Source organism: Scatophagus argus, chromosome 21 (genome assembly GCF_020382885.2).
Source record: "Scatophagus argus isolate fScaArg1 chromosome 21, fScaArg1.pri, whole genome shotgun sequence".
In the NCBI taxonomy this organism is placed as follows: domain Eukaryota; kingdom Metazoa; phylum Chordata; class Actinopteri; family Scatophagidae; genus Scatophagus; species Scatophagus argus.
In genome coordinates this window covers 18,853,142-18,865,563 of record NC_058513.1, presented here as the reverse complement: position 1 = coordinate 18,865,563, position 12,422 = coordinate 18,853,142, and the positions used below count along the sequence as shown (strand labels likewise).

Below are 12,422 nucleotides of genomic sequence, written 5' to 3'. Positions count from 1 at the left end.
GTTAAGTATATTGAATAGTCTTCTGGTATTGTGGAATGAGTGTCTTCCTAACATGAAGCCTGTTTGATCTGATGAAATGATTCTTGGTAAAAATCAGCTGGAGGCGGAGGGATAAAAGTTTGGCTAGAATCTTGTAATCCACGTTTAGGAGAGATATGGGTCTGAAACTACTACAAAGTAAAGGATCTTTGTCTTTTTTCAACAAAAGAGAAATAGTGGCGTTAGTTAGGGTTGGAGGGAGTCGACCAACAGACAGTGCCTCATTATATACATCGCTGAGGGCCTTAGAGAGAAGTGGGGCAAATTTCTTATAAAATTCCACCGTGACTCCATCTGGACCCGGTGATTTGCCACTTTGTAAAGCCCTAATAGCATTTGCAACCTCAGTTGGTGATATTGGGCTGGCTAAATTTTCTACTAACTCACTCTCTACTCTGGGAAATTCAATAGTATTGAGCAGATTGGTTGTATTAATCTGTGGATGATCTGATGCATATAGATCAGAATAACATTTAGCAAATGTTTCATTTATATGTTTTGGGTCAGTAAGGGTGACGCCAGATGGTGACTTAACACTTGGAATAAGCCTAGAAGCAGCTGCAGATCTAGACTGCTGGGCAAGGAGTTTGCCAGCCTTATCTCCTGACTCAAAAAAACGTTGTCTAGATTGGAGCAATTGTCGTTCTGCTTCATTAGTAGTTAGACAATCAAACTCAGATTGAAGTTGCAGGCGTTTTTTGTATAGTGCAGGGTCTGGGTTTGTAGAATAATTGTCATCAACTTCTTTAAGCATTTGTGTTAATTCTGACTGTCTGGCCATATTCATTTTGTTAAGATGAGATGAGTAGGAAATTATGTGACCTCTTAGATATGCCTTGAAGGTTTCCCATAAAGTGCCTCTTGACACATCTGGGGTATCATTAATTTCAAAAAATAGCTGTATGGAGGATGTTAAAGACTCAATAAAGGGGTCATTAGCTAATAAATATGAACTGAATCTCCATGGCTTTAAAGGACGTCTGTAAGTAGGAAAATGTATGTCTAGAGATGTGGGCGCATGGTCAGAAATCATAATACTATGCTACTCACATGAGAGGATAGTAGAAAGTAATCGATTATCTAGGAGAAAAAAGTCTATTCTAGAATAAGAACGATGGACGTGTGAAAAAAAAGAGAATGATTTTTTGTCAGGAAATTTAAACCTCCATGGGTCTGAAAAACCCAGCTCTGCTGCAGTGGAAGCAAGTTGTTTAGCCGAATTTGAAAGGGAATATGGTCTGGAAGAGGATCTGTCTAAGTCAGCATCTTGAACAAAATTGAAATCCCCTCCTACGATTATGTGGTATGTTTCAATATTGGGAATGGAGGTAAAGAACCTGGATATGAACTGTTCATCATCCCAATTTGGTGCATAGACACTAGCTAAGATAACTGGGATATTGCACAGCTTCCCCGACACTATGACAAACCTACCAGATGAGTCTGCAACAACTTTTTCTAACTCAAAGGGAATATGATTTTGAATTAAGATTGCAGCTCCCCTAGCCCTAGCACTAAACTTGGAGTGATACAATTGACTAAACCTACCCCTCTTAATGCGTAAAATTTCATCACTACGCAAGTGTGTCTCCTGCAGAAACACCACGTCTCCTCTAAGACCCTGAATATGTGACATTATCTTATTTATTTTAGTTGCTTGGTTTGCCCCCTTGACGTTCCATGATATGAAACGGATATTATTCACAGTGTTTGTACTTTCCATACAGGCAGTGGAGTTAACTGTGTATTCTATGCATGTTGTGGTATATGATATAAATGTGCATAATATTGAAGCCTGAAGACATATGCTATGGCACAATATCTGAGAAATAAAAAGAAAAAAGAGAGAAATTAAAATAAAAAATAAAATAAGAACCCTTCCCCATCCCTCCCCACCCCAAACATGCAGTCGCCCACCCCCACCATTCCCAACCACCTCCCCAACCCTTGCACAAACGTGCGATGTTCTCTTAACAAAATTCTCCCGGGGCTCCTCTCTACTCTCTTCTGCCCCGCCACACATTATTTGAAAGTATTAATGCAACAGTAATTTCAACCATTCTGAACATGACGAATCTAAAGGGGTTCAACAAGAGAAAACAATGAGTCCCACTTTGCACGTCACATCGGTTAAATTCACGCATTCTGTAACTCCAATAAGAAAGCAACACACTCAGTCAACAGGACTATCATTAACTGTGCCACTCGGTGGCATCTTAGGAAATAAAACACTAATGAAAAAACTTATAACATAGGCCTACTTTTTTCAGATTGTTAACGTTACTCAACTTTCCTGCATTCAGATTCGTATAAGTGCATACTACAAGAAAAAACAGTAGCAAGAAAGGTGAACCTGTAAACACCGGCGTTGATCAACATCAGTCCTCCATCGGTGAAGTAGGTTTCTGGTACGCGGCCAAAAACTGCTGAGCTGCTTTCACTGAAGACAGGCGCCGTCTTCCTCCTCCGTGGATGTAGGGTGTAGAGGGGTGTAGAGTCGATTCATTACGTCTTTATACTCTGCACGTTGATCCAGCACTTCAGGGCAGTAGTCTTGGTAAATGTATATCGGCTTACCATCATACTTCAGCTCGCCTCGCTTCCGACGGGCAGCCCGAATCACAGTGTCTTTAGTTTGAAACTTGTGAAAACAGATGATCACTGCCCTGGGCTTTTCTCCTTCAGCTGGCTTGGGTTTAAGGGCACGATGAGCCCTCTCGAGCTCAGGAGGGGAGGGTAGCACATCTTGTCCCATCACATCAACCAAGAACTTAGAAAAAAAAGTCGTTGGCCCTGCACCCTCGACTGATTCAGGCACACCTATGAGACGAATGTTGCACCGTCTGCTTCTCCCTTCTAGGTCTGTGAGCTTAGCTTTCAGCCTTGCGTTATCTTCAGCCATAGAGGTTACCTGTGTTTCTAGAAGTTGCAGTTGGTTCAGCCCAGATTCCACATCGCAAATACGCTGTTCGTGATTGTTCACCGTGAACTGCAACCCATCCAATTTTGTATCAATGGCAGCAAGCTTGTTTTCAAATCTGACAGAAAGAGAGTGCGGTTTAGTTAGCAAATCCGCTCTGAGGTCGGCTAGCATGCTAGCCAGCGTGGCATTATCGATAGCAGGGTTAGCCGCAGAAGCTTGTTCTGTTTTTTTCTTCTCTTTGTCCGGTTTGCTCGTCCTAGATGCCATGTTGGCTTGTAAGACACTTTAAGGCAGGTTTTGATGTGTCGAAGTTACTAAATGCACCAACTTTAACCCTCTGAAGTCATGTATAATTGTCAGTATCTTGCCATTTTGGAATCATTTTTGATCAGCACAACCTCACAAGTGTGATTTACTGTTGTTTTTTTCATTTTGACATACTGTATTGACACACTGGACCTAAAATCACACAAAACTCTAAAATCCGACTTGGGAAAATGCGCTGAAATGCGCTGAATGAAGTGCGCTCAATGCGCTGGTGTTTACTGCGTCTTCTTGAATAAAATGCGCGCCCCAAACACGCACCAAACGTGATGGCAATGGTCATGAAAAAAACAGTGCGTATATTTTTTATCATAACTCGGGTTTTACTTGACATATTAACAAAATTTAAAAACTGGTATATAGTTTGAAGTGCCCACTTTCGACACAAAAAAAACTGGGATTCAGCGAGGCTGCGTCTTGCAGCTACGTCGTCTTAAAGTGGTCTTGTGATAAGGACGCGCCAGCGCGTCTGTCGACTCCTAAGGGTTAAGATAATTTGTGGTCAAAATGGAAAATGCGTGGCAGGAGTCTAGAAAAACACCACTACTCCATTCCGCTCACCAACCAGAAGTCCACGCTACTCTGTTTTACTGACGCCTGTCCGTCTCATGTTAGGGTAGCACCTTGTTGACCATACATAACTCTTTTGAAACATTGAAAGCTGTTCAAATATTATAAATTTATATTTTATATTTTATAAATATTATAAAATATAAATTTGAAAACATCTTTATACTCAAATTTCAGTGGAGGAACTCCATTGAAATATTTACCTGTTACATTACAAAATGGTTGTTGTCTTGAGCTGTGCCATGGGAGGAGTCAGTAGAAGAAAACATCTCATAGGATATAAATAATGTTGCAGCATCACAGAACATCAGACTGGAAGCTCCAGTTGGAAGTCAAGAAGACTCGCACACAATTCAGCTGATCATCACACCTTCACCAGGTGAGGAAAGTCCTCCAGATGAAGACAGTGTAAATGAAGTACTGAAGGCTGTGTGTTCACTTACCTTGCATTTCTGAACAGGTTGGAGAAATGGCCTCAAAGACCAAAGCACCTGCTGATGTTCAGAAAAGTGATCTGATGGCATGTAAGTCTTGACTCCACTACTCTCTTGTTTAAAAGATATTTCTAAATATATGTGCCTGTCACAGCTCTGCTAACAGGAACTTTAAAAACCATTCATACAGCTGTAACACTATTTCAACCTATTTAACATTGATACACATGATAAGAAGATAAGAAAACGTGTCCATGCTTTTTGAGTCATAATACAGCTTATTAATGACTAATGGCCAGCAGAATGAGTACTAACACATTTTGTTTTGCTCTCTCCATCAGATGCCCGTGATCTCACGCTGGATCCAGACACTGCAAACAACCGCCTCACTCTGTCTGAGGGAAACAGAAAGGCAACATATGGAGCATGGCAGTCATATCCTGATCGCCCAGAGAGGTTTGCTGCACATCCTCAGGTGTTTTCTAGAGACAGCCTGAAGGAGAGCTCTTACTGGGAGGTAGAATGGAGCACCAGTCCTGATGAATCTGTTTATGTAGGGGTCGCATACGGTGAGACTGACAGAAAATCAACAAGCTCAGACAGCCAGTTTGGAAACAATCCCATGTCTTGGTGCTTTGGCCAATATGCTTCACCTGGTTCACCACAACCTGTACTCAGAGCATGGCACAATGGTAAGGTGTGGCAGGGTCCTTTTCCCTGTGGTGGCTGTAAAAGGGTTGGGGTGTTACTGAACTATGATGCTGGCACTCTGTCCTTCTACAATGTCTCCTTTGGTGACCCGACTCACCTCTACACCTTTCAGGCCAAGTTCACTGAGTCTGTGTACCCATGCTTCTGGGTTGGAAAATGTGGCAATTACTTAGTCCTGACTGGATTCATATAAGAGCAGTGATGAAGAATGTTGAGATGAATGTGGCTTTAGATTTAAGCCATTTTAGCTTTAAATCCCAGAGGGACCAGGGTTCTTGATTGGTTCATGTTTGTTCTATGTGCAGCCTTCATCACAAACCAGTTTGTGATTCACAGATTCTCAATCAGTTTTCACTGTTTGGCACATCACAGATATGTTTTCAGTTGTAACTGTCTGTTGTAAGTCCTTGTATCAGTTGAGTCAAAATGATTTGCTGGTGAGGTTTACACGTTTGAAACTTGACCTCTACTGAAAACTGAAACTGGATTGTGCACCTCACAGCGCACTACATTTTGTAAGAAGTACTTTTTTAATAATTATAAGAACATAAGAGATAATTGTGCCAATGTGATAACAACCAGTGATGTGAAGGCTGGTAGTAAGTCTGTCAATGATCCTGAGGTTTTGATTTTTGCTTATTTTGCTTCTTATTGATAAGGAATTCTATTACCAGGATGACCTTTATAGATCACTCCAAGATATCTGCTGCTGAGAATTGCTACTTCAGACCAGTGAAGGCTCAGATCACTCAGATCAGATCAGTTCTACTAAATCTGGCAGCCCTTTCTGAATTCAGAAAAGCTAATAAACATACTGTTAAAAATCATGTACAGGCTTAACATATGTTACTTTCCTCTGTGATATTATATGATACAGTGAAGAGAGAAAGTCACTTTATGTCCTGGATTTATGATTTACAAGTTCCAGAAAGGATTGAGCTTTAAACCTTTGTGACACTCAACTTTGAAATCAACAGGAAATAAGGACGTAGCACACAGTGGTAAGCTGAGGTCTCCACTTTATTGAATATTCTGCTCAAGAGAACAGTGAACATATCCAACAGGTGTTTCAGTGTCAGTAAACATCAGCAGTGTGTTTAAAATTCTGACAAAATGCTGTGAGCAGTGGTTTAAATTAATAAACTGATGCCAGATTTAAGGTACACACCTGAGAAAAACTGAAAGATTCCTCTTGTCATTTAAGAAGATACACAAAGCACAAAGAAGAAAAGGAGCAAACATTCAAATTTCATCAATATGCACTTAAGGTAATCTTATGCCTGGCTTAATAAATTCAACCCAACCAGCTAAGCTATGACTTTTTATTTCAGCATACTGATGTGATTGATTGAAGCTAATCATCAATAGGATAGAAAATTACCATAAAAAATAGCTGAGAGAAATTCAAACTGACGGTGAAGTTGTGAAGCAAAAGTCAGTTTGGGAAAAAGGCTTAAAACTCAAACATAATGACATGTATAGTCACTTTATGACACCATTAATTATCCTATCATTCCCTCTGGATTTGAATGCATTTTTACTAATTAGTAAGTGGTACATGTTGAGGCTAAAATGGGGTGTTAAGTTTTTCTGTAAACTTTAAATGTAAGTACATTAACCTATTAGCAGACCAAGGATCTAACAAATCCTTGTCATTGTTCTTATGCAAATGAACAAAAGTATGCATAGTTGTTGTCGCGTGCAGCCCACAGGCCTGGGTAAACAGGCTCAGTGAATGTGGCGCTGTAGGTGTGGAGGTGACTCAGTCTGTTAGAGGTGACTTTGTAGAAGGACATAGTGCCACCAGGGCAGTCCAGGAACACCCCAACTCTATTGAGGCCTCCAGAGGGAATAGGTAATTTTATTTCCTTATCATTATGAAAGGTCTTAAGTGTGTTTGTATCAGATCTTTTGCCAAAAACCCACGATATATCATTATTTCCAAGTTCGGCCCCTTTACCTTTTCCTTTTCTATCAACTCCCTTGTACCCTAACAATACATACACAGAATCATTAGAAGTATTGCTCCACTCCACCTCCCAGTAATGGCGCCCAGTTAACCCCTCTTTGCACAACACTTGAGGAAGTTCATTAAACCTCTCTGGGACATCAGGATACGACTGCCAGTTTCCATAGGATATCTTTTTGTTTTCTTGAGACAGAATGAGTTTGTTGTATGCAGTGTCTGGATCCAGGGTGAGATCAGTGGCATCTGATGGAGAGAGAAAACAAAATGTGCTATCAATCGTTGTGATGGTCAAACAGGTTTCTGGAGGAGAGGAAATTATACAGGATAGTTTTTACTCAAAGCATTTCAATTACTTACACCAAATCAAATCTTTACTGTCTGTGATGCTCTTCACAGGAGGAAGGTCGGGGTTTGAAAAGTCATCAGTGACCAGGATGCCATTTCTGTAATGGTAGATGGTTGCTCCTTTGTGTTTGTTGTTATCAATGGCTCCTATCAGGAAAAGAAATCGGCTGCTGCCCTTCAGTGCTTTGGCAAAACCACGAACAATTTCTGCTTTTTCTCTCATTTTGGTTATTCTTTCATCTGAGTAGTACCACAGGTCTTCACCGGTGCTTTTAACTTTATGTGCCGCCAAGAAGGCATCCATCACATCAAGACCAGGGTCAGGGACCCTGGTCTTGACCTCCAGGGAAGTGAAAACAAAGCACAGGGCCTCTTCTACACCTGGAGCAAGAACCTCTCTGTCCAGCTCTGACTGACTTTGGACAATCTTCATTCCATCCATGGTATCTACACAGGACTTGATGATGTTGATTTCTCTCTCTTTCTGATCCAGCCACTTGTCTAGATTTTTATAGCTGAATGGTGACTTCTGTCTGTCGTCGAGGAGTTGGTTTACTGAGCTCTCATCTTCTTTACCTTCACGGATGAGGGGGAATTTCTCTGCCATGGTCCGCTTGAGGTTGGACTCATAGTAATCACACAACTGTTGGAATCTGGTTAACTCAGCTTGAATCTGTGGAAAATTCTGCACCACTTTGTCAACCAGAGAATCATTGCACCTCATTCTGATTTCTCTTAATTCCTGCAGAGCATCCTGTGCCTTCCTCACCAGTCCAACGCTGATCCCACTCACCAGCCCAGCTGCTTTAGAGTGAAAAACGTTCAGTGGCATCAGCCAGACCTCCAGTGGAACACTGTTGTCTCCATTCCCTCCCAGTAGCTTTGGAAGTTCTACGTAGGTCTTCACTGCATCTGTAAATGTTGCAGGGTTGCTTTCAAGAATGAAATCTCCATAGAATTTGCAGGAGAATTTGTTGGTCAGATCTTTTTCTTCTTCTGTCAGCTTGATGTCAACTCTGCCCTCAATACTAAATGAGGGGATCTTCCTTATCACAGCTTCCATGCTGCCCTGGATGTCCTGAACGCTGCTGGCATCTACCTTTTCACTGTCAAACACAAAGAAAGCATTTGCCCCATACAGGATGCCTGTGACTACATGAGTTGCTGAGCCCTTCTCAATAACATCTACCTGCTGGTTGTTCAGGTTTTCAAGGTCTAACACTGACAACTCCTTGAAGTTGGTGGTAGCTTTGTACTGACACGTCACTCTGCTCTGATTTTTGAACTGTTTCTTATCATTCAGATACTTGGCAGATCCTCCAACTTGAATCAGTCCCCCAAGGAAACTGGCCTTGAGAGAAGCATCAACTTTCAGCATGGAAGACCTGGATTCAATGGTGTCAGATGCAGTAATTTCAAATTCACTGAAGGGCTTACTGGTTTCAGTTATTTTTGCTTGTAGAGTTTCATCATCCCACAGTCTCAAACCTATAGAAAATGGAAAAACACCAAATAGCAGAAAAATATTTTTGTTAACATAACATTACAAAGGACCTAATCATAATCCTTTATGTTTGTGCATGTTGCAGGTTCTTAATTTTTCAGCAACTAATACATTTGCTTGTTTGTTTGATTCATCCCTTGACATCACCTGATGTCCTTGTTCTTTATTTTCTCTCAGGTTCTCATGGATCGTGGATGGACCTTCTGCTGCAGTCCTGCTCGAAAGTTACTGTGATTACTACTGTTCAGTCATAATCTTCAATCTTTCCTTATTGAAAAAATAATCTTGTTTTTAGTACCATTACTACTCTGCTGTAGCTACTACCATTATTATTGTTACTAATATTGCTATCATAATCACCATAGTACCTTCTGTATACTTCATTGTCATTATCATTATCTACAATTCCAGTACTTCTGGTATTATTACTGCTGCTATGCATCTCTGCTTGTGTGCTCCTTCTCTCACGCCCCACCCCCTTTCCCTCTCTCTTTGTCTGCCTATCTTTTTCTCTCTCTCTCTCCGCCGCCCACCTAGACCCGGGGTCTGCTCCGAGGTTTCTGCCTTCTAAAAGGCAGTTTTTTCTCGCCACTGTGGCCAAGTGCTTGGTCAAGGGGGAATGTTGGGCTCTCTCTATTTACAATTTAATGAAAGAGTTTCTTCTCAACCTGCTCTAATTGGAAAGTGTCATGAGATAACTTTTGTTGTGAATATATAAATAAACTGAATTGAATTGAAAGGAACTGAACTTGATGGTTTTTAGAATCTTGCTGGTTTACTGTAGTTTTTTATTTTTATACCTCAGTTTCCTGTGAAATATTCATCCCCTTTAAACTGACTGAACTAATTCAGCACAGGTCCAACCAATTGGTGCTGGTAGTTTCAGAATGATTGAAATTGAGATTACCCGACTACAGTGAATGTCTCTCCAGTGACTGTAGTATAAAGACACATGTTTCTGGAGGGTCCAGTCACTGGTTATTCAGTATTCCTCGCTATAATTATGGCAGCATCGTGCTGTAGGGATGCAGCAAGCTTGGGCAAGGCTTGTAAAGGTAGAGGGTACAATGAATGCAGCGAAATCTATGAAAATCCTGGAGGACAATATGATTCAATTCAATATTTTTATTCAGTCTGCAAGAGAACCATGAGAGAATTTATTTTCCAGCAAGACAAAGACCTGAAGCATACAGGTCTAGGTATGCTAGGTGGAGGGGCCAAGTCAAAGCCCAGACCTCAATCCAATAGAGGATTTCTGGCTGGCTGGACTTGAAAAGCCTGTTTAGTTTTATTAAGTTTAAGTCAAGGCTTACCTGGGAGAAGCTCATTTTTCCGAGCATCATAGAGCATTCCTAGGGTGAAAGGTTGACCCAGGGCAACAACCTTCATGTTATCAGAGGCCATTTCTCCAACCTGTAAGTGACCACACAGACTTCAGTGCTTCATTTACACTGTCGTCCCGAACACTGGGAATCAAGTTTCCTCAACAGGAAGGATGATAAAAACAAAAACCAGGAAGGCCGACAGTTCACTGTACTTACACATGCAGTATTTTCCTCTATAGAGATTAGTCTGACAGTGATGGCTTTACACAAATTGGAGTTCAGTGAAAGTCTAAACATAAATGCATTTTTGTCATCCTCCATTTCTGTCCACCCACTTTGTCCTCACCTGGTGAAGGTGTGAGCTGATGAGCTGAGTTGTGTGCAAGTCTTCTTCTCCTTCTTCTTCTTCTTGGCTTCCAGCTGGAGCTGCCAGTGTGATGATCCCTGATGCTGTGAGAGTATTTATATCCTGTCAGACACTCTCTTCCACTGTCTCCTCCCTTCAAAACACCTTTAGTTATGAAACTACTATTTGGCCCCAACTTGCCTGTTTGCCCTAAATGCTTCATGTATGTTGAAAATCATACTGGTTACATCACACAGCAGAAATGAAGAAGCTTTATTAGAACAACTTTCCCATCATCTCAACATTTTGTGGTAAAGGTCTGAACATGTTCCAGTGTTCTGATTATATATGAGATATAAGGTTTGACAGAAAGAACATGAATCAGGCCATGGAGTTTAAAATGAACCAAAGTAGTTGTCATTACGTAAACCCACTATTACAACTATAACATGATATAAGGAATACGCATGACATGAAAGAGGGAACGCAGTGGAGACAGAAGGGTCAGATACACATTCAAAATGTATTAACATTTTCAGGATTGAAACAAGAAATATACAGGATTGCACATAACATAAGCTTTAAGAGTACTGCCAAGTAGTCAGCATCTTCAACCAATTGTCTGTGCTTTGTCAAGAAAATGTGATTATGGGAATATAGTGAGCAAAAAATGGTTTGCAGAAGAACAAAGCCAAACTTCTTGACAAGGAAGGAGGCAAAAAGTGACTGCGCAAAGTAAACTACTATCGCCAGTCTCCACATGTGTTGATTTTTATAACATTTAAAGTCCTCAAACCCTCAGACAGAGTTGTGATTCACACTACCAAGGAACAGTGTCCATCATGTCAGACTAGAGGGTTCAGAAGAGCAGAAGAAAAAGCCGCCTCAAGCCGTGAAAAAAAGAGTCCACACAATAAGAAGAAATATCTGTTGCTGTTTGCTGTTCGATCTTCTTTTGGTTATCACTGCCTGGAGTCTCCCAGAACATCCATCTATGGTCTGCCTGTCCTGCTCGTTGTTGTAGTCACATCCCACAAACCGAGCCAGACTGACTGAAAGAAGAACACTGTTTTAAGGTTTGTCAGCTCCACCTGTATCTGAATCTGAATTCTTTTGTTGTTCAAATAGGCTTTCTTATTTTAAACATTCTTTACTTTTACCCTGTTCACTTCCGCACAGTCAGAGATTTCATGGACACAGCGTCCAGTGGCAATTAAAAAACATATCATTAAAGATCACAAAGACAGCGATGGGTCCGTTAGTACAGGCAAACTGTATTTGAAAGCTTAGAGTCTTCAATCATACATGTAGTCTTATTAGGGAGTACATGAAACCCCTGTAAAAGGATGATTTGTACAAAAGTGTCATCGCTCAGAGACACACCTTTCTGGATAACTTGCAGGATTAGGAGTCATTGTTTTAACCCTCTCTACAATTATTCACCATTTGACTACTTGCATCATGTTAATTCTGTTCAATTCAAGAAATGAAAACAGAATAACATTTAGATATAATTATAATAATCATTAAACCCGCAGTCCTGTTTAAAGTTCTTTTTGTTAAATACACAGATGCCTGTCTGTCAAATCTCCTGAAAAATGTACACAACGTCAAGAGTCTCTCATCTGGTCTCTCCATCCGATGAAATAAAAACTCTTTTGTCTTGTAAAAATTATTTACTGAGCTGGTTGTATTGAAGTTCTGTTGACAAACTTGTTCAATTCAGCCGTGTTTCTTTTTTTGTGCAGCGTTTTTAAAAGCACATTTTGTTCTTGTCAGGAAAAAATTTATGTCATTTTTTTTTTCTGCCATCAATCATTTTTAATTAGAAAAACTTTCCCATCTTCTCAGCATTTTTGTGAGAAAGGTTTAAACATGTTCCAGCACTCTGAAACCAGAAACAGGTTTTGCACCTACGATATGACACAGGTT

At 40.6% G+C, this 12,422-nt stretch overlaps 2 protein-coding genes across 2 annotated transcripts; one reads left to right on the top strand and one right to left on the bottom strand.

Annotated features, from left to right (window-relative positions):
• Positions 1-4,168: 4,168 nt before the first annotated feature.
• Positions 4,169-5,226, top strand: LOC124053238 (stonustoxin subunit beta-like). The gene is made up of 3 exons (XM_046378283.1): positions 4,169-4,235; positions 4,317-4,380; positions 4,632-5,226. Exons 2-3 carry the CDS (start codon positions 4,326-4,328, stop codon positions 5,192-5,194), a joined length of 618 nt encoding a protein of 205 aa, XP_046234239.1. The 5' UTR covers positions 4,169-4,235; positions 4,317-4,325; the 3' UTR covers positions 5,195-5,226.
• Positions 5,227-6,662: 1,436 nt separating this feature from the next.
• Positions 6,663-10,575, bottom strand: LOC124053126 (stonustoxin subunit beta-like). The gene is made up of 4 exons (XM_046378091.1): positions 10,491-10,575; positions 10,133-10,232; positions 7,328-8,803; positions 6,663-7,213 (listed from the first exon to the last, which is right to left on the bottom strand). The coding sequence occupies exons 2-4, from the start codon at positions 10,221-10,223 to the stop codon at positions 6,663-6,665; spliced, it is 2,118 nt and encodes a 705-aa protein (XP_046234047.1). The 5' UTR covers positions 10,224-10,232; positions 10,491-10,575.
• Positions 10,576-12,422: the final 1,847 nt, after the last annotated feature.